Genomic DNA, 21,272 nt, shown 5'->3' on the forward strand with positions numbered 1-21,272 from the left:
TCACCACGGTAACAGCACCGTCCATCCACAGGTGAGGGGAGGAGCAAAAAGAGGGACTTTCACCATACATACATACATACATACATACATGCATACACCACAGTTGACAGGTAACCCTATTGGAGTCGCCAATAGTGACTAGAGATGGCACGATACCACTTTTTATGTCCGATACCATAAATTTGGATATCTGCCGATACTGATATGAATCCGATATAGTGTTTTTAATCAATAAAACTGTTTTTTAATATCTTGCTGCATTTTGTATAAGTTCATACTCAAGTTTAAATAACCAACAACACTAAAGCTATTCTGTTAGACCTGTATGCAAAAAATATTTCATAGTTCAGCAACACTGATCAATCTAATAAACTTAAACCTGCTCCATCCTCCCTATTCTGGCATTTTAAAGAGTACTTAGCTTAAGCAACCTCACTAACAGGGTGCCAACTCCCAGTAACAAAAAAAATGTATTGATGCAATGTTGAACATTATTACACAGGAGAAACCAACTACAGTAAAATAATGACACCGTGACGTCTCTGCCTTTGTAAACAGAGGGACAGTAACTGCGTGTAAACCTGCAGACAGTCAGATTAACAGTATTTCGTCTCTATCATTCTGCCATTCATCTCATGTAAACAATAACGTGGCCACAGCGTGACGTGAAAAAAGGCGCATACCTTTGACGTTGCGTGACAAACTCTGTATTCCTCGTCCACACGTAAACACAAAAAGGGTTTTAAAAAATCCCAGTTTTCTGTGAAAACGCCGTTTACGTGGACGAAACAGCTGCGTGTTCAGAAACACCCGTGTAGGTGCGGACGCAGCGTAAAAGAGTTAGTAGTTTATTTTCTTACTGCCTGTAATTTATTGCAGATTACTTGTATTTGCAAACATTTTTCTTGTAAAACAAAGGGGGCGCAGCAGAAAAAGTTTGGGAACCAGTGCTGTAACTATGAGACAGATGGCTGACACACGAACCTGTGGGAAGTAACATGTTTGTAGAAATGTGAAAATGTTCATGCCATAATCCCTCCCATGTTTCCGTGTGGCACTGTGGAGTAATGCACAATTCTTCCAAACACGGACAAAATATGTAGAGGGAGATTTGTTACAAGGTGTGTTGTAATCCCAGAACAGTGAAGATTACATAACAGAAGAGCTTCACAGCTCGTCAGGCAGCAAGTGGACACTGAAGAGTGTGTGCGCCTTATCAGAAGGAAAACTGTTCTCTGCACCTGAGATAAAGGATCGTATAAAAGAAGAGCGAGCGCTCCCTGAGGTCTCCGACTTCTTAGACATTTGAACCTAGACAGGAGACGTGTGAGAATGGCAGGAGAGGACAAAAGGAGAGATGAACGAACTGCTGGAGGATCAGAAGGAAAGCAAAACAGGTTGGAGACAAATCAGTTGCTCTTTAATAAAATGGATGAAGCAGCATGTACACTTGTGAGACATGCATGTGTGAGGTCAGGTAAACCTCTACAACATGCTGAAATGCTGCTTCTAACACAGAATAGACCGACGAGCATTAATCGTGTATCCCCACAGGATGGAGCCCGAGGCTGACGACCAGCGAGTGGAGCGAGGCCCAAAGAAGCGTGGCGTGCTGCCCAAACGACTGCTGATAATGTCGTCTGTGGCTGTTGTGCTCATCGTGCTGCTGACTGTCATCGTTGTACCTGTTGTGCTGCTCACTAAGACGCCAGGTACATTTTTACAATATGTACGATTTATATGATAAAACAATGATGCAACTTTGTTTATGATCCAGATGATGAAACATACCTGAGTAAATGTATTTATTACTCATCACCAGAGGTACATTTCACAGTACTTTGTACTTATATACTGTATTATATACAACTGCAATAATATCAGAGTCCAGCTGGAGCTGGTTGCAGCACCTGTGGCCTTCAAAGCATTTTCTCTGCATTGGATCTGAGCAGCACGGTGGCACGGTGGTTGCCGCACAGCAAGAAGGTCCTGAGTTCAATTCCACCATCAGGCCGGGGTCTTTCTGTGCAGAGTTTGCATGTTCTCCCCGTGTTTGCGTGGGTTCCCTCCGGGTACTCCGGCTTCCTCCCACCGTCCAAAGACATGCAGCTTGTGGGGATAGGTTAATTGGATAATACAAATTGCCACTAGGTTTGAATGTGCGAGTGAATGTGAGTGTGAATGGTTGTCTGTCCCTGTGTGTTGGCCCTGTGACAGACTGGCGACCTGTCCAGGGTGTACCCCGCCTCTCGCCCTATGACAGGTGGGATAGGCTCCAGCGCCCCCCGCGACCCTGAAAAGGATAAGCGGAAGCAAATGGACGGATGGATGGATGGATCTGAACAACAGTCAAATCTGAGCAGACGTGCCAAAGCTTTGTTTCTTGTTTTCTGTTTGCACCATAGTTCTTCCAAATGTTTCAGTTCAGGATTTTTTAACTGCTGTCATGTACACCATCAGTAAACTGTGACATTACTGCTTTTACCTAACCTAATCATCACCACGTTTCACTGTAAAGACCAGGGCGCTGCTTTAGTTGGATGAGCAGGCGACCACGTGCAGCACGGTTTGAGTCCGACCTGCGGCCCTTTGCTGCGTGTGTCCCCCTCCTTCCTCTTCACCGTGTCTGTCTAATAAGGCCAAACACAGACTGTAGGCTTAGCCGTGGTTCTGAAAGTCGAATGGAAGCTCAAAGTGCACGACTGGCAGTGTTGTGACATACATACCTACTGCATGTAGAGTTCACCTGAGTGTACAGCGACAGTAAGATGTCTTTGCACAGGTGAAACAGCCCACAGTGTTGCAGGGTTTCACAGGGTGCTGCAGCCTCCAGCAGTGTGCCTTCTCCAAACGTAACACTTAAATACTCGCTGTGTCAGCATCACAACTTTATATTGCTGCTGCTAAAATCAGTGATTACAGTGATCAAAGTTCATTTGATATCATACTGCAGCTCATTGCAATGCCATGATGCATGAGTGCTCATCATTTGGCTTCTGGTCTTATGACAGGACCATAGTCATGTGGACAAAAAGTACACGGCTGCTTTGAACTGTGTGACTTTTGAATCAACTGACATGAAATGTGTAACAAAGATAATGTTACACGATGTGTTTTGTGCTGTTAGACCTTGGTCTCTTTGAGTAATATGTGACAGTAGCTTCTTTAAAAAAGACACTAAGAAAAAAGCATTCAGAGTCAGAACCAGACACGGAGAAGCTGCATTCAGCTTTTATGCTCCTTATATCTGGAACAAACTCCCAGAAAGCCTCAGATCAGCTGAAACACTCAGTTTATTTAAATCCAGGTTGAAGACTCACCTGTTCTCAGCTGCATTTGAATAAAGCACCAAATCCACACTTTAAGCTTAAATTTCAAAACTTACATTTAACTACTGATTTTATCTGTTTTGATTTTATATACTGTTTTGTTTGTTTGCTTGTTTGTTTGTTTGTTTGTTTGTTTGTTTGCTTGTTTTAATCAATTTTAAATCATGCTTTTTATTTGTTCTTGTTTCTAATGTCTCTGTAAAGCACTTTGAATCACCTTGTTGTTGAATTGTGCTATACAAATAAACTTGCCTTGCCTTCATGAGTATCTGCAACCTTCTTTAAAAGCCAAATCCCATCTGTCTCGCTTCAGCTGACAGAATCTTTAAGCTGAAGAAATGAATGAACTTTAAACAAGCTGCTCTCCCAACAAAGAGCAGCCTCCCCAAACACACCGTCGGCTGTTTTAGCTGAAAGCTGCCAGTTCTGCTGTGACAGGGACTACGTACCTATGACTCCGTCACTGTCTTGCTGTCCAATCGTGTTCCTCAGCTCCGTCTTCTGCCTCGTTCTCTGGTGGAGACATGCTGGAGTACTTGGTGCAGACGGGGAACATCAGTGAAGCGGACGGCCTTTTGGCTACGTGGTTTCACCGAGCCAACAGCAAGGAGGACATGTACAAAGCGCTCATGGGTAAAAACACTCACACAGACAACACTGCATTATTTGATGGTGTCGGTGCCTGAACCTACAGTCAGGTACAGACAAAACAAGCACCGCCTCCTGTCATCTTTCCAGGTGACACCATGATCTTGGAAGCTGACGTCACTCTCATGGGTTATGGGACCCCTGATGAAAAGCCAGTGCCGATCATGGCACACCCTCCCGACATATATAGTGACAACACTCTCGACGAATGGTTAGATGCTGTACTGGCTTCTGGAAAAGGTACAGATCAGAACTGTTTCCACAGAAAGTCCATCTGATCACAGTTTTTAAAGGCGTGTTCGTTTGCAGGCATCAAGTTGGACTTTAAGGCTCTGGAATCAGTGGGTTTGTCACTGGACCTGCTTAAACAAAAGGAAAGCAACAAGGGAATAAACAGACCTGTGTGGCTGAATGCAGACATCCTCAGAGGCCCCAACGTCCCAAGCTTTGTAGCTCCAGTCAATGGAAGCAGGTATGAAATCCAGCTAGACCGGACACAGACCCTTGGACAGAGTTCAGAATTAGGAAGGGAAAATGTCTAACATCTAAAGACTGATCGGGAGGTTGGTGGTTCGATCCCTGGATCCTCCAGTCTGCATGCCAAGTGTCCCTGGGCATGATACTAGCCCCAGGTCGCTCTCCGATCTCAGCACGAATGTAGTTAGGAAGCACTAAAAAGCTTAGAAGAAAGTGACTGGGTGAGTGTGGTGTGGAGACTTGGGAGAGCAGGAAAGTGCTACGTAAGAATCAGTCCATGTTTATGTCTCCCTCTTTTTTCAGGTTTTTGGAACTCATTCAGGACAAGTTTCCAGATGTGACTTTGTCTCCTGGGTGGAAGGTATGGCACGCTCGCAGTAAGAACCCCATTGAACCATTATACCAGGCATGTGACGAGGTTCTGGGAATGTTCCTGTCAGAAACAGGAAGAGACTCAAGGAATCCTGAACTGACATTTATGAGAGAATTCAAAGCTGGAAGAAGAACTTTGAGCTTCAAAAAGATCCTTTGAGCTAAAGTAGACAAAACAGCTTTTATGTTCCTGTGATCCCTAAAATTAAAGACAGTTGAATTAATGTTGACATGCATCACCCATCAAGAGTTTGGACACCTTCTCATTTCATGGTTCTCTTTATTTCTACTACTTTCTACACTGTAGATACTGAAGACATCAAAGCAAGATATATGGAATTATGTAGCAAAGAAAACAATGATAACTCTAAAATACATTTAGAGTCCTGTGAGTAGCCGCCCTTTGTTTTGTTGACAGAGCTGCGGCCTTCTCTCAGCTTCATGATGTCGTCACCTGAGATGGTTTCACCTCACAGGTGAGCCTGTCAGGGTTCATTGGTGGTGTTGGGACCATCAGTCGTGTTGTGCAGAAGTCAGGGCTGTTAGCTGTGTACCAACCTATTTGACAACTGTTGAAATTCATATTATGGCAAGAACCAATGAGCTAAGTAAAGAGAAACAACAGCCCATCATTACTGTAAGAGCTGAAGGTCAGTCAGTCGGAAACTTTGAATGTGTCCCCAAGTGCAGTCAGAAAAACCATCAAGACTACGATGAAACTGTCTGACATGAGGACGCCCCAGGAAAGGAAGACCAGGAGTCCCTCTGCTGCTGAGGATACAATCATCCGAGTCACCAGCCTCAGAAATCACAAGTTAACAGCAGCTCAGATTAGAGCCCAGATAGATGTCACACAGAGTAGAGACACATCTGAGTAGAGTAGAGACTGTACAAATCAGGCCTTTATGGTCAAATAGCTGCTGAGAAACCACGACTAAGGAAAAGCAACAAGCAGAGATTTGTTTGGGCCAAGAAACACAAGATGAGTCCAAATTGGAGAACTTTGGTTCCACTTTGTGAACGATGGTCTCTACATGCACGGTTCCCACTGTGAAGCATGGGGTTGATGGTTTGCTGGTGTGGGGGGCTTTACTGGTGACACTGGTGGAGATTTATTTAAACTGAAGGCACACTGACCCAGCATGGCTACCACAGCATCCTGCAGCAACATGCCATCCCATCATGGAGAGTGATGGAGGCCTGGCCTCCACAGTGGAGATGGTAAACACATGGTTTATATTTTTGACTGAATAACAGCTGTATGTGCTTTATTTCTTTAGGTCCTCTATATTCACCAGCTCACAAACGAAACCTACTCCAGAGCCACGGTGGAAGAAATGTACAACATGATCAAAGACGTACCTCAAAGGGTAAGTGTGAATCCAGGTTTCAGTGGTCCCAGTTCAACACGCTCCCATCCCAACACGCCTGGGACAAATCGTCGGTGTGTTGCGTGCTGGGATGAGAACGCTCTGAGGTGTCGGAGAACGGCAGAGCTGACTGGTCAACGTTTCGTCTCTTAGGTGACGTTCCCAGTCCACGCCATGCTGGTTCGCAGCGGCTGGCAGCACCTGAGCTGGCTCCTCAACCAGTCACCACGGTAACAGATAACTTCCACGTTTACTATGGCAATGACTGGAAATCTGCTAATCAAACCAGTAACTGGGGGCTGCTCGCTGCCCATGAGCGCCACAGACTGACTGTCATGTTTTGTGTCTAGGTTCAGCCTGACTTTGTGGCAGGGCTCTGTTAACCCCAGCGTCAGCGACCTGCTGTTTGTCCGTGACAACACCCACCCGTGGCAAGTCTACTATGACATATATGAACCCACGCTGTCAGAATTTAAGCAGGCTGTAGGTGAGGAGCGTTCATATGGAGCAGACTTACACAGACTATGTTTGGGTAAAATAATAATTGTGTGTGTGTGATTTATTCAAATCAACAGATTTGTTTTCAGTGAGTTCTGACTGTTGTTGAAGACTAAAGAAAAACATTATTAGAAAACTACATGAAAAATCATTGGAAACTGAACCTTCTGCTCATTGTGTGCATTTGTTTAAGCTTCTTCTGAGATGAAGAGTTTGCTTCTGTTTAGTTCTTCCTGGTTCATTGTGTGTGTTCACAGGTAAGCAGGACAGCGTGAGGAGGTTCTATCCTGGAGGAGATCTGATGGAGTTTCTCCACCCAGGTTACAGCTCAGACCTCATGAACCGCCTGGCTGTGCCTTTGCTCCCCGTCACCGGCCGGGCCTCCCTGCTCCGTCAGCTTTCAGGCAGGTTTTACACCTCAGGGTTTATAACCTGATTTTAACGGGCCAGACTGAAACGCCCGGGCAAAGCACGCTCTCAAAGTTGTACTTTACATATGCTAGCGACATCTGGTGGTAACATCATGAATGACAGCGGGGCACTGTCGCCAGAAACACCAAGAAACTGCCTCATTTGTGCCACGAAGCATTCAGAGATCCCTCGTGAGTTTTTTCTCAAGGTATTTTTAAAGTGAACTTGCTGTATGCACTGAAGTCATGTGGCAGCTGAACCTTTCGTTCACATCGGTCATCAGGATGATGTTCTTAGTGACTCTTGGTGGCAGAAAAGCTGATGTCCTGGGATTTTGACCGTTACAGTAACAATTGTGAAAAACGCAAACTATCTGTTGTTTTGGTAGAAATGAAAGCGCCAGAAGTGTTCACAGCTGTGCTGAGCAGAGAATACAGAGCACAGCTGCTTGATCAGAAATCAGTGTTTGAAGCCGCAGTGGACCGAGGCGGCGTGTTGGACAACGGGGAAGTGACTGCTGCAGAGGTGCGGCTAACATTTGGCCCTTTGAGTATCAGTCGTGGTCACAGCCTGTCCGTCCCTTCACAGCTGCGGTCTCCTCATCACCTCATGATAATGCAGCATGTCACAGATCAGCTGTTCATCCTGATGATGTCAAACTGTAAACCTGCACATGCTGCTGTCGCACCACCTTAAAGTCACACTGATACTCTGTTTCACTAACAGGTGGGGGCAGCGGGATGCTGGTCGTTCGTGTGACCTCTGACAGCAGTCGACCTGGAGTCCTTCTGCTAGAAGGTTCTGGAAGGAGCTCAGAGCTCCTCACACTGCAGGTATATCTGTAGATCACCAGCCAACCACCAGCCAGGTTACATTTTTATTAAGGCCAATCATGTGTGTGTTCTCAGGATGTTATTCAGACCCTTGGGCAGGCTGCTGATACCTCCTGGGGAATTTACCTGAGGGTCCAGAGTCAGCAGCTGCTGGAGGCTTCTCTTAACCTGCTGCAGTCAGCCTACGGGGCCGACGAGCTCCACAGGCCTGTGTGGATCAGCATGGAGGGCTTACAGAGCAGCGACAGCACAGCAGTAAGCACATCTGATCCCCCCGAAGCAGTGTCTGCAGACAATACGTTAATAAAGAACAGAGCAGACGCATGTCACGTTTAACACACCTGGCTGGAAATCCATCCAACTAGAATCGAGCAGGTGTAAATGTTGGAGCCTCCTCGAGGGTCCACCCTGGCTGGGAAACTATCACACCCCCACAGAGAGAACAGTTGTATAAGCTGCATGTTTGTCAGACGGTCCCCAAGCAAATGCAATCCTCTGTTCGTCATGAAGGCTTTTTAGCTGCTCAGGCTTGGTCAGCCAAGCTCAAGTTCACTCCAACAATGTCCAGTGCCGATCCAGTTAGACGATGGAAACGTGTCATTTTAGGCTGTTTCATAGTCGTCCTTCTCTTTGCTCCAGGTCTTTGTGTCCACAGTCGAGCGCCTGTTTCCATACGTCACTGTAGTCCTGGCTGAGCACAGATGGCCTCCTCGGATCCCAGCGGCGGTGTCACAGAGGGTGGCTCTACACCTGAATGCAGCCTCGCTGCCCACGGGGCAGGAGCAGCTTTATGCTTTACTGGGAATGATGGACAAATACGACTTTATAATTGAGGTGGACACAAAGAAAGGTGGTGCAGCTGTCACTGTGGTGAAGGAGCTCCGTGCACAGCGTGCAGGCAGAGCAAGCAGAAGCCTGTATATTCTACCTCAGTGATCAGAGCACGTGTGGGCTGAGAGCAGGTTTAAATGTGCTTTTATAGTCACCACAGAGTCTCAGTGTGTATAGAAATGCTGCTGCTTTGGGTTGCTGAAGTTAACATCATTATACTGTATATATATGATTCAATGATTATTATAAAATTCATAATAAATTCTATTAAAGGAACCAAGTCCAAAACCAGAATTAGCCTCTTAGCCTGTGTGAGCCTGTCCGAGGTTTGTGATTCAGCAGCAGCTGAACACGTATGAAACACTCTCCTGCTGCAGCTAACATTTCACATGCAGCCCGCCTCTCTTACTGACTGCAGCACTGCATTATTTGCATCCATAAATGTGTCTTTAAAGTGTCACAGGTGGCATCAGTGCTCTCAGAGGCTCACTTGGTACTTTTAATGCTGATTTTTGAACATTTACAACAAAGAAAATCATCCATCACTCGATTAAAACAAGGAAAAATACAACACAGCACTTTATTGTAGTTCAGTGGAAAAAGTGAATATTCATGTTTTAAACCAGCACGTCATGTTGAACTGCAGCAAACAGTTATAGTGTTAAAATGAACCTGCATTAAGTACAAGCCCACACCTGTACAGCTGTTACAGTCATGTACCTTTAACCTACAAACATGAACAGCAGCTCAGTCACTGACACAGCGGCTGATTTTACTTAACACGTCGATTGTTACTGCTGACCTTTGTATCAATCCATGAAATGATCATAAAGTCTTCCCGCCACATAAACCAAGCAGGCTGTCCCCACAGTAGCGTCTGGTGCTGAGGAGAGCCTCGGACAGGCTGCTGCCACTGTCACAGTCTGTTCCTGGTCAAGTACTGGCTGCAGGAGCAGAAGGTGTGGTAGAAAGAGGAGGACAGGCCGGCAATATCTGTGGAGATGTAGGGAAGGACCTCCGGAGACGCCTGGTTAAAGTAGCTGATCTGAAAGAAAGACAACATACTAATAACAGCCAGCTGTGATAAGAGCACATGTACGACTGCTGCTTTTCTCACCAGGGACTTGTTGTCTTTGGTCTCCAGTATGGTGAATCCAGCACACAGAACCTCTCCTCTGTTATAGCCTTCAGTGGGAGGGTGAGTGGGCAGGGACACGGAGCGCAGGGCGATGACATACGGGTCTCTGAAGGAAAACAGAAAGGGAACGCATCAGGAAACCCTGCAGGACACAGGTGGATGGATCTGGCTCTACTGACCCGCTGCCACATGGCTTCCTTTTGGAGGCCAACAGGATGAAGTCCTGGAGAATCCCTTTTGCCTGATTGGCTGCAGTGGGAGATCCCATCGCGCCATGACGCACCGATGGAGTCACCACACGATATATGAAGTCATCGTTGTCGACCAGCTGAATCAGCTCGCACTTCCTGTTTGAGGAAACACATACACACTGTTAAAAAGGGGACTGGCAGCACTGTTTAAAGACTAAGCTGCAGTTCACTCCACAGGTATCCACGCAGAGGCAAACAGCTGCTTCTGTGCTTCACCAGCTGAGGGGTGGAGCTCGTGCATAGGGACACTGAAGGGGAAAACTACATAACAAAGGGCTTGGTGATGACATCACCCAGATCTCCACCCATCTCTGCTGCTTATCCTTCTCAGGGTCGCAGGGGGTGGAGCCTATCCTAGCCGTCTTAGAGGCAGGGTACACACTGGACAGGTCGCCAGTCGGTCGCAGGGCTAAACACGAGAGTTTCCAGTTAACCCAACCCACTAACTGCATGTCTTGGACTGTGGAGGAAGCTGGAGGACAGGGGGGAACCCAGGGGGGACGCAGGGGGAACCCAGGGGGGACGCAGAGGGAACGCAGGGGGAACCCAGAGGGACGCGGGGCGAACCCAGGGGGACGCGGGGCGAACCCAGGGGGACGCAGGGGGAACCCAGGGGGACGCGGGGCGAACCCAGGGGGACGCAGGGGGAACCCAGGGGGACGCAGGGGGAACCCAGGGGGACGCGGGGGAACCCAGAGGGACGCGGGGGAACCCAGGGGGAACATGCAAACTCCCCGGCCTGATGCAATGATAGCATATTAGATGGAGTTGTAAATCTAAACTCCACATCACTGCATAAACAGCTCGTGCTCCACCTTACAATCCAACGTATTAAAAACCCTCGCTTGGGGCAGACTCCTGCCGCGACGTTCCACCGGAGAACCACGGCCTCTGAACCATCCATCCAGTCCTTATTAAGGGTCAGACTGTGATGAAGCCAACAGGACTGCATCATCTGCAAAAACAAGGAAGCTGCCCTCCTCACATCAGCTACACTTAGAGATCCTGTTCGTGAATATCACACACAGGATCGGTCACACACCCTCGAGTCCTCCTACTGAGGAGCAGCCACAGCTTTCACTCCATTTCTAAATGGACCGCTGCGATACACCCCACAGACGCCGTCCTGGTACCTGGTTGTCCGAGTCTACAGAGCACTTATAAACCTCTCTCCAGACGTCCTGTGAGGGTGAAGATCTGGTCCGGTGTCCCACAGCCAGGATGGAATGGGGGCCCAGATCTTCTCAACAGTGAGTTAACGCCTCCTTTTCAGCTCTGTGAAAAATAACTTTCCAGGGGAAGCTGAGCACTGCGATACCTCAGTGACCGATCCACAACATCCAGTTATTGTTTTAAAACTGGGATTTCCCACAGTGGTCTGCTCCACCAGCACAGGCCCACGGTGTTGACGGCATCGGAGACAAAGCTCCGCCTCCTCCACAGACGAGGGGAGTTTGGGTTCAAGAGCTGCTCACCACGTTCTTTCCACCACCTGCTGGTCATGAGATCAATGCAAAGCGTAAGGCTGCAAATCTAAGCAGCTAGGATGAGCTTCATCTGCAGGCTGGCTCGGCTGGGGGAGAGCCACCGTTCCCCTTTTATGTAAACGTGAGAATAAAGAGACAGACAGGCCCTCACAGCTAATGTCACTTTAACCTTAACATGTCAGCCTCAGTGCAAAGTGAGCAGCATGAACCTAAACCACACGTCGCTTATTTTTAACCCTGAACCTCAGAAAAGTCCATCATTGGAATCGGAGAACAATACCGAGGCAGCGAGTCGAAACAGGCCGCGCACAGAAACCGCTGAACTTGACTCGTAGCAACGGGCAAACAGACGAGTCCCAGAGTCTTACTTGTAATGCGAGTCCCAGCTCGGCCTGTTGCTCAGCTCGGCGAGTAAATCAAAGGCTCTGTGAGCAGGAACGTCCACCTCACATTCAATCTTGAAACTCAGCATGGACTTCTGCTCCAGGGTGTAAAGCTGAACCTGTGAACACAACATAAAGCGCCGATGGGCAGACTCACACAAACAAACAGCTCATTAGTGAGACGCACATACCTGGTCCTTCTCACAGCTCAGGCGCCAGCTGCTTCTGGCTGCCAGCATCTTCAGAGCTGAGACGTTGTTAAAGCTCAGATACACCTGGAAGCACAAACACAGGAACCACAAACTCATCTCCAGAGCTCAGCGTTAGCAGGCCGCCTCCCGCCATTCAAATACTACTTATTATATATGAATCAGCGCCGTCTAACAGTGTAAGTATTAAGGGTGCAAAATGAAGACAAACTGCTGCAGCACTATTTCTCATCTGCAGTGAAGGTGAAGCACAGCGGTGCGACACATCGGCCTGTCAGAGGTTCAGTCGACTAAATCAGTCTGCAGGCACGGCGGGAGTCTGACTGTGGCTCAGGTTTGGAGCTAAGTGGGACGACATGAACACGCTGAGGTCTGCTCGGTCAGATCATACAAACTGCAGTGGAACAAATCACTGAACATCCTTTAAGAAAGAAACAGAAATCACGTCCCACAAGTCGTGACGACGCAGCACCGACACACAGCTGAGACGCTGATGTGGGTGAAGAGACTCAGCTGAGAAAACTATTAAAGGTTTACTGTGTCCAGCTCAAGCACAGGCTGTGACAGGATCATCATCAGCTGACGAGCAGCTGTGGAAATCACCTTATTGGTGCAAAAATACTGTTTTATGTCCCGTATGTCCGGTAGATTCAGCTGCAGAAATGAGAACTAATGATGTGTTTGTGACAAGCTGCTAGTAACAAGGTGCCAAGTTGTCTTATTTGTAATACAGTAATACACACATGTATATAAAGAAAGTTTCTCTCCCGTGAGTCCACGAGGACTAACGTGAGCAGTACAGGTGACGGCGTGGAGCTTCTCCTCACCTGGTTGGTGGGATCCCAGGGAACAGACAGAGGCACCTCCCCCTGCGTGCGGGAAATGATGTACTTCCTAAACACAGAGGAATGCTGCATCAGGATGATGGCACTGTGCACAAAGCTGCACAACAAACGCTGATGTAGCTGCAGAGACGGTGCATTAGGGGCTGTTTGGAGACATGTACCTGTCCAGCCTGATCTTTTTCCTGGCCGTTGCCTCCTGAAACCTCCTTTGTCCTTCCTGTAAATGAGACGGACACACAGGCAGAGGGCACCAGTGTGTAACACAGCGGGCAGATTCCCAGCACCAGTTTATGACCAGTACACCGATCTGTGGCACAAACTGAGTGGAGTGTTATTACTCGGTGTTTGTTCATGCTGATAACGACCCACGACTACAGCGAGGCCGCTCCATCAGACGGATTTATGACCGATAACATGATGTGAAGCTCTGATCGCTGCTCAGCCGTCACGGCTTAATGGTTAATCGAGTGTTTCTGCACCTTCTTTATGACACTCGTGTTTTATCCTACAGGACGATCTCCACAAGCTGCTTCACCACAGATGAAGCGTGAATGAAGCTGACACCAACATTATCCTGTCAATCTACTGCTCCACACTTTAACCCCACCAGCACACACTCCCCTGACCGAGCTTTCCTGCAGGTGTATAATGTGGAACAATCATAGTAATGCTGTATTTACATGATTTCAACATTTGAATGGAGTTCATAATAACAGCGTTCACAGTGACGGGGCATGTGGACGTGCTCAGGCCTGTGAGCCACGGACGCTGTGACGCTTCCACCAGAAACAAAGGAAGGAAAACGCACGCAGAGGCCATGTTTCCTGCTGCGCAGTCATCCATCCATCAGCACCACGGGCGGTGCAAAAGGCGGACCCAGCTACACTGATGTCACCCACCGCTGCCTCTGAGCTCACCTTGGGTGAAGATCAGCTGTTATCAGGAGTCTGGCTGTGAAACGTTCATAGCTGACACCTTGTTAGCCAATCAGAGTGCGGTTTCATACCACAAATTCTGAAGCAGATTTCATGTCTTTCAGTCAGTATTAGCCAATCACAGACAGCCGCGTCACATCCAGACACTTTATGGATGCAGCACGCTAACGAGCCGTTTGTGAGCGTTAGTTTAACTCACCAGGGGTTCAGGTCGTATCCGTGGTAATGTGCGTGGCTTCCCGCCATCATCGAGCACCTCAAAGGTCATGAAGGCGGAGTTTATGTGTCGGTTAGGCCCCTCCTCATGGTAGGCCTCCGCGCGCACGCCCACCTCCATGCTGCAGTAAGGACACGTGTCAGTATGCAACCAGTGGTTCTGTCTGCTGCACAGCTGCAGTGCTGCGTCTCTGCCAGCGTTCTGGGATACCTGTTTCTGAAGGCGTTGTTCACTATCGCCTTCAGCAGCAATCTGTCTCCAACCTGAGAAGGTCCTCTGAAGGTGAACATGTCGATGGCTCGAAGGGTGGGATGAGCCTGAGACAGACGGCTGCAAGCAGAGAGCACAGAGACAATAGGCCACGACCTCCCACGTGCTCGCCGTGTTCAGGTTACTCACACAGCTGGACAGATCCTTTAATCTGCCACGAGGACTGAACTACACTGATCAGAATGTGGAGGTCAAAGGTCACAATGGTGCATCCTATTTTTAGGTAAAAATATGAAGGAAGGACGTGTTTGTGACTGTACCTGGCAGCGATTGTAGCTACGTTCACCATCCAGGCCATGATCTGCCCTCCAAATGTATTCACCTGGGATTCAAACACAGCAATGATCTGACAGGCAGAAGTCTCAGCGGTACCATCACACACTGATGAACAGTCACATGTAAAACAGCTGGGTGTGTGTAGGATCCATACACACAGGTCAAAGTTAGATGTTTAGACACAAGTTCAGCCATTCGTGTTGTTTCAGAAATCGCTCTGCCCGGGGCTGGGCGCTCAGGTATGTAGCAGCTCAGTCCCGGTGGCTACTTGGCGGGGCCTGGCGCCTGCTGCTCGGTCAGGCCTCTTCCGGGGCGTGGGGGGCCCTCGGGCTCGGTTCACTCTGGCACAGCTGGCTGCCGGCAGAGCCGGCGGGCACGCCACTGCAGCCCCCTCTGGCTTCTGCTCCGTGGCTGCTGGGTGACCCCTCATCTGGGGCTCTCCTCAGCCCTTCCCATGAGGGTGGCACGGATGCCCCTCCGGTGGTCCTCCTTGGGCTCTCGCACTCTGGGGCCTCTGGATGTCTGGGGCCTGGATCTCCTCCATGCCTGCTTCATGCCCTGGGGGGCGGGGCTATGGCTCTCTGCATCCTCTAGCAGACCATTACATGTGGAAACCATTTGAATACAAGCGTGCTGACCCACACAGGTGTGCACTGTCCATAGACACAAACTACACCTTTCTTGGCTGCTACTTCCAAGCACATTGTGCGCTGTCGGTCCTGCTTGCTGCACAACAACATTCAGTATTTAGTATTTACTGCTGTTTACACTTAGCTAGATTAATGTGATGCTGTTGTGTTTAGTATGTTGCTCTGTTTTTTGCTGGTTTTCTCTTTTTTCTCTCAACAGCTGATCCAGGAGATTTTTTTCTCTTCTTTCTCTTTTTAAGTTTCCTTTCTCACTGTCCCTCTCCCCTTTCTTTTCTTTCCTGTCCCTCAGTCATGTCTGTCCCGTCTGTAACAATTGAAAATAAAATTAAATAAATAATAACAACAAAGGTCGATCAAATGGACCAATACGGCAAAGCTGTGATGATCCACTTGGTAAAGTAAATCCATTGGGTCTCCTTGTTGGTCTTCAGACAACAGATCTGGCTAAAGAACCAAATGGGACAGGCAAACGACCAAAACAAAATCGCTCTGACAGCAGCAGTCAGCGCCTCAGTCTACGCTCAGATGTAGTCAGTGTTTGGAGGCCACGAGCTGATGTTTTGAACCAAAAAAGGAGTAAAAGAAACAAAATGCTACTGCATCTCCACTTCAGCGTATTAAATAAAAGCCAAATGTTTTGTTCGTACGAAACGAGGCCACGCAGGTGTTTCTGGTGACAACAGCTTCAAACTCAGTCTCCTTCAAATATTCCACGTTGTAACAGCACGAGACAGAGCAGCGACAAACCGCCGCGTCCGCTGCAGTTCAGATGGGAAACACATGAAATGAACTGACCTGATGGTTTGCATGTGGAGGCAGAACCAGCTCCACACTCTCCACCCGAGTCCTCTCTGCTGCCACTGCACTGGGTCCCACTGAGCTGTCAACTGATACAGAAACAAGTCAAGTCGTCCCTCTATGTGAAGAAAGTACTAATTCAAGTTTGATGGTCATTTAGAGCCAGACGGTTGTCTTTGTTAGCGACCACAGCAGACGCCATGGAGCCACAGGCTAAAGTATCAGGTCAGTGCAAATGTTCTTCTCTCAGCTTCGCCGGCTTCTCCTCCTGCCTGAGCTTCCTTTGTCCTCCTCGCGAGTGCCCGGACCATCGCAGCCTTGCCTCCCTACGCTCGTCTTAACTCGAGTCGTTCCTCTCATATCCTCATTTCATGTCCACAGTGGTCACTCCCAGTGGAAACCCCGACATCTCAACTCCTCCAGCTCGGCCTCTTGTTTTTGTTAGTGCCACTGCCTCCAAACCATGGCAGCTCTCACTACCATGGTTTCAATCCTCTGTCACATATCAACCCTGAAACCTGTCTCTTTTCTTCCCCCGTCTGTTGCTCTGGATGGTTGAGCCCAGGTATCTAAACTCCTTCCTGTTACCTGCAGCCTCCCTGCTCTCCCTACAGGTCACATCATCTGCAAACCTCACCGTTCACAGAAGGGGCTGAGAGCAGATCCCTGCTGTGATGCCAGACACCTCCCCATGTCATGCACCAGCCTCACACGCTTCTCCAGCACTTCTGACATTCTCGTGTAAACCCACAGCTGCTCTATCCTGTGCTTTCTACACGCACAACGACGCAGTGAAGTGAAAAGACTTTGCTGTCTGCCGGGACGTGGCCGGGTGCGTCACTCACCCTGCTGCACCCACTCATTGGAAAGCAAATCCTTGATGATGTCATCGTGCACCATTCGGACCCTCCGCCTTTCAGCGGCCACGCTGTATTCAACCTGCTCCTTCTGCGTGACAGGAACAATGGGCTTCAAGGTCACCTGTGAGGTTCAGGGTCAGGAGGTACCCCACACACACACACACACACACACACACACACACACACACACACACACACACACACAGACACACACACACACAGACACACACACAGACACAGACACACACAGACACACAGACACACAGACACACACACACACACACACACACACACACACACATACCCGTTTCTTGGGTTAGAGGGACAATTTCTGAAATTTTTGGCAAATCAGACTGGACATAGGGCTATGGGGACACCGGGTTCCAGAGGTGCTAGAGCTACAATATGCATATCAAAAATCATGAAAAAAATCAGCAAACCTATACACAACTTAAAATTTAAACATTTTCTTTGCTCAACTGAGATATAAAAAAGGCTATTTTTTCAGACATTCTGGTGGTTTGTAGAGACTTTTCTGTAGCTCGGTCTATAAGGACAGTCTGGTGTACAAGGTCAGTGATGTCATCATACATATACACAAAGTATAGTCTGTTCTGAAGGGACACATGGTGTGTAAAGCCAGTTCACTGTACACACACACACACTGAGTTAATCTGGTTTAAAAGGACACATGGTGTGTAAAGCCAGTTCACTGTACATATACTCACACATGCACTAAGTATAACCTTCTTAGAAAAGAACGTGTATTATAAGACTGTGACTGATACATCATTATAGTAAAATTGAATAAATTTGCTTAGGCTGCTGCCCCTGCGACCTGGCCTCGGATAAGCGGTTGAAGATGGATGGATGGATGAATAAATTAAAAAATAATAAAAAGACTATATTTTGGTTTTCTCTGATGAGCATTACAATCTGACATACAAGCTTACATAAAACACCACAGATCATATCTGTTGTGATCTACTAACAGGTGGTCAAAGTGTCATTAAAACTAGAAGCATAATAATAATAATAATAATAATAATAATAATAATAATGGATTGGATTTATATAGCGCTTTTCTAGGCACCCAAAGCGCTTTACAATGCCACTATTCATTCACTCTCACATTCATACACTGGTGGAGGCAGCTACAGTTGTAGCCACAGCTGCCCTGGGACAGACTGACAGAGGCCAGGCTGCCATATCGCGCCATCGGCCCCTCTGGCCAACACCAGTAGGCAAGTAGGGTAAAGTGTCTTGCCCAAGGACACAACGACCAGGACAGAGAGCCCAGGGATCGAACCGGTGACCATAACACAACAGTGCTTGCATCAACTAGAACAAACTATGTATTATAGAGTTTTTCATTGTCCTGAAGAAACTGGCACTGAGTGGCTGACCAATAAAACAGCACCTTTGCACACCAGGGGTGAGTCGGGCTGACACCATGACTTATACATAAGACTTATATCAACACACAACACATTTGTTGAATTACTGAATTATATTTAATATAACCAACTCAATAATCAATTCCTTAAAAGGACAGCATTGTAACAATTATTGAAGGAAAATAAAAGTGAATCCTGGCATTAAAAGACTCAGGCTAACCACACATCAAAACAAAACACTGCCTGTGAGCACAGTGAAGTCAACTACATACTTTTTGAACGGAGAACACTAACCTTGAAATCAGGCCCAGAAAGGTAAAGGCTCAGACTGTCAAAAAGTGCATTTAGTGTTTAACATTTATTTTTTTTTTTTAAAGGCCAGTCCTCTGTTGCGCACAAAATCTCGAATGTTTTGAATAGATCTCGTCTCCAAGATAGGTTGTTCCTTTTCTTTGCACTTCAGACACTGCTGGTTGGTGACAGTGATACCGTTTTCAATAAAAGGCTTCATATGTTTCATCACCGCTCCTATCTCCTCCTCAGACCATGGTCTCTTCACACACCGCCTTGATGAAACACATAAACCTGTTCAATAAAACAAAACAAATTTGAAGTTTAAAAAGATCATGTGAGATGCACTTGTAGGTAGAGATGGTGTTCAAAACTGTGAAAACAAGCTGGTACTTGTCTAAACAAATTGTGTGTGATAATAAATAGACTGTAGACCTGATAAAATTTAAAGTTTGATTGTTTTCATTAACATGATAGTTCATCACACTGCTTGGTAAGCACAAAATACATTCAGCTTCTTTATATGTTATATAATGTCTAACCACATGATGTTGGTGTTGACTGCACATAGTGCCTAGTGATGGACATGGCATCTGATTTATATCATACCTTTAGTAACTGAGTCAGGGACAGGAGGTGAACCAGAAGTCACACAGGCATCATTCCCCTGGTCATCTAAAAAATATTGCACAGTATAAATGTATGGGCTTAAAGAGGCTTTCTGCCTACCAATCAAACACCATGGGCACAGAGGGGACAGTGACAGCCAGTTCTATTATACTAACTATACACATGGCAATGCTGCTGAACTGGATGAAGTCAACAATACCTTGGGTAATAAGTTTACTGGGAAATGATGTAGATTTTGCACAGGCCAAATTTTGCTTGGCCAAAACTGATGAAGCATCAAAATACTAGTCATAAAGCATTAGTGTCACAATTAGGAATGGAACAACTAACAATCGACCATGTAAAAATGTACTGATGGTTAGTAATATTGTTCTATTCACAATCCCAGGTTATCGTAATCAGCATAGTAGTGTTAATAGTAAAGTCTGATTTCATTTTTAATGCAATGAAAAACAGAGATGCAAGTGGCATTAATGAAACAAGAGAGCATCTTTATCATACGTGATGTGCGCTGTTAAAATACGTTACTGCACATTTCACTGGATTTGTCTCTGAACAGGACTAACTCACAGATCCCAGCTCATTACCTAAGATATGTTGGGCAAACTTTGAGTACAGCATTGAAAATGTACCTTGAGCTGCAGTCTCGGAGAAGTGAGGCAAATCAGAAGTCACAGAAGTTAATATTTCTTCATTGTCATTGATAGATTTTTCTAGCAAAAAAATAAAAATTTTTTTTATTTTATTTACACACATATACACACACATATATATATATACATATATATATACATATATACACATATATATACATATATACACATATACATACATATACACACATATACATACACATATACATATATACACACATATACACACATATATATATACACACATATATATATATATATACACACATATATATATATATATATACACACACATATATATATATATATACACACACATATATATATATATATACACACACATATATATATATATATATACACATATATATATATATACATATATACATATATATACATATATATACATATATACATATATACATATATATACATATATACATATATACATATATACATATATACATATATATACATATATACATATATACATATATACATATATATACATATATACATATATATATATATATATATATATATATATATATATAAATGAGGAAAATGAGTATTTGAACACCCTGCTATTTTGCGAGTTCTCCCACTTAGAAATCATGGAAGGGTCTGAACTTTTCATCATAGCTACATGTCCACTGTGAGAGACATAATCTAAAATAAAATTCCGGAAATCACATTGTATGATTTTATAACAAGTTTTTTGTATATTTCTTTGTAAAATAAGTATTTGAACACTTGAGTCAAACTATATTAATATTGCCTTTGTTAACAATTACAGCAGCCAAACAGTTCCTGTAGTTCTTCACCAGGTTTGCACACATTGCAGAAGGTCTTTTGACCCACTCCTCCACACAGATCTTCTGTAGATCTGTCATGTTTTGGGCCAACACAGACTTTTAACTCCATCCACAGATTTTCTATTGGACTGAGGTCTGGAGACTAGTGAGGCCACTCCAGAACCTTGAAATGCCTCTTACGGAGCCACTCCTTGGTTTTCCTGGCTGAGTGCTTCAGGTCTTTGTCTTGTTGAAAGACCCAGCCAGAACCCATCTTCAATGCTCTGACTGAGGGAAGGACGTTTTGGCCCAAAATCTCACAATCCATGTCCCTGTTTATCTTCTCCTTAATACAGTGCAGTGGTCCTGTCCCCCGTGCAGAAAAACAGCCCAGAGCATGATGTTTCCACCCTCATGCT

General features: G+C 46.2%; 2 protein-coding genes across 4 annotated transcripts; one reads left to right on the forward strand and one right to left on the reverse strand.

The window, feature by feature from the left end:
• The first annotated feature begins 703 nt into the window (after positions 1-703).
• Positions 704-8,998, forward strand: LOC147309269 (protein FAM151A-like). Its single transcript, XM_086271055.1, has 13 exons — positions 704-1,397; positions 1,555-1,712; positions 3,822-3,962; positions 4,068-4,217; positions 4,287-4,449; positions 4,758-4,815; positions 6,107-6,196; positions 6,350-6,426; positions 6,547-6,683; positions 6,952-7,098; positions 7,832-7,938; positions 8,014-8,193; positions 8,578-8,998. Exons 1-13 carry the CDS (start codon positions 1,333-1,335, stop codon positions 8,872-8,874), a joined length of 1,770 nt encoding a protein of 589 aa, XP_086127181.1. The 5' UTR covers positions 704-1,332; the 3' UTR covers positions 8,875-8,998.
• A 551-nt stretch (positions 8,999-9,549) lies between these two features.
• Positions 9,550-17,297, reverse strand: LOC147309270 (acyl-coenzyme A thioesterase 11-like). Of its 3 annotated transcripts, XM_086272139.1 has the most exons (12): positions 17,074-17,294; positions 16,226-16,317; positions 14,765-14,826; positions 14,445-14,564; positions 14,217-14,355; positions 13,244-13,299; positions 13,065-13,131; positions 12,220-12,303; positions 12,014-12,147; positions 10,087-10,254; positions 9,887-10,013; positions 9,550-9,814 (listed from the first exon to the last, which is right to left on the reverse strand). In XM_086272139.1, exons 1-12 carry the CDS (start codon positions 17,126-17,128, stop codon positions 9,686-9,688), a joined length of 1,233 nt encoding a protein of 410 aa, XP_086128265.1. In that variant the 5' UTR covers positions 17,129-17,294; the 3' UTR covers positions 9,550-9,685. The 3 variants fall into 3 exon arrangements, with proteins under 3 accessions (XP_086128265.1, XP_086128266.1, XP_086128267.1); XM_086272140.1 differs by lacking the exon at positions 16,226-16,317 and having other exon boundaries at positions 17,074-17,295; XM_086272141.1 differs by lacking the exons at positions 13,065-13,131; positions 13,244-13,299 and having other exon boundaries at positions 17,074-17,297.
• Positions 17,298-21,272: the final 3,975 nt, after the last annotated feature.

The sequence above is a fragment of the Aulonocara sp. 'chitande type north' Nkhata Bay genome, linkage group LG18 (genome assembly GCF_057382095.1).
Source record: "Aulonocara sp. 'chitande type north' Nkhata Bay isolate Kocher_YH1m ecotype deep benthic linkage group LG18, A_spYH_male_GT1.1, whole genome shotgun sequence".
NCBI lineage: Eukaryota > Metazoa > Chordata > Actinopteri > Cichliformes > Cichlidae > Aulonocara > Aulonocara sp. 'chitande type north' Nkhata Bay.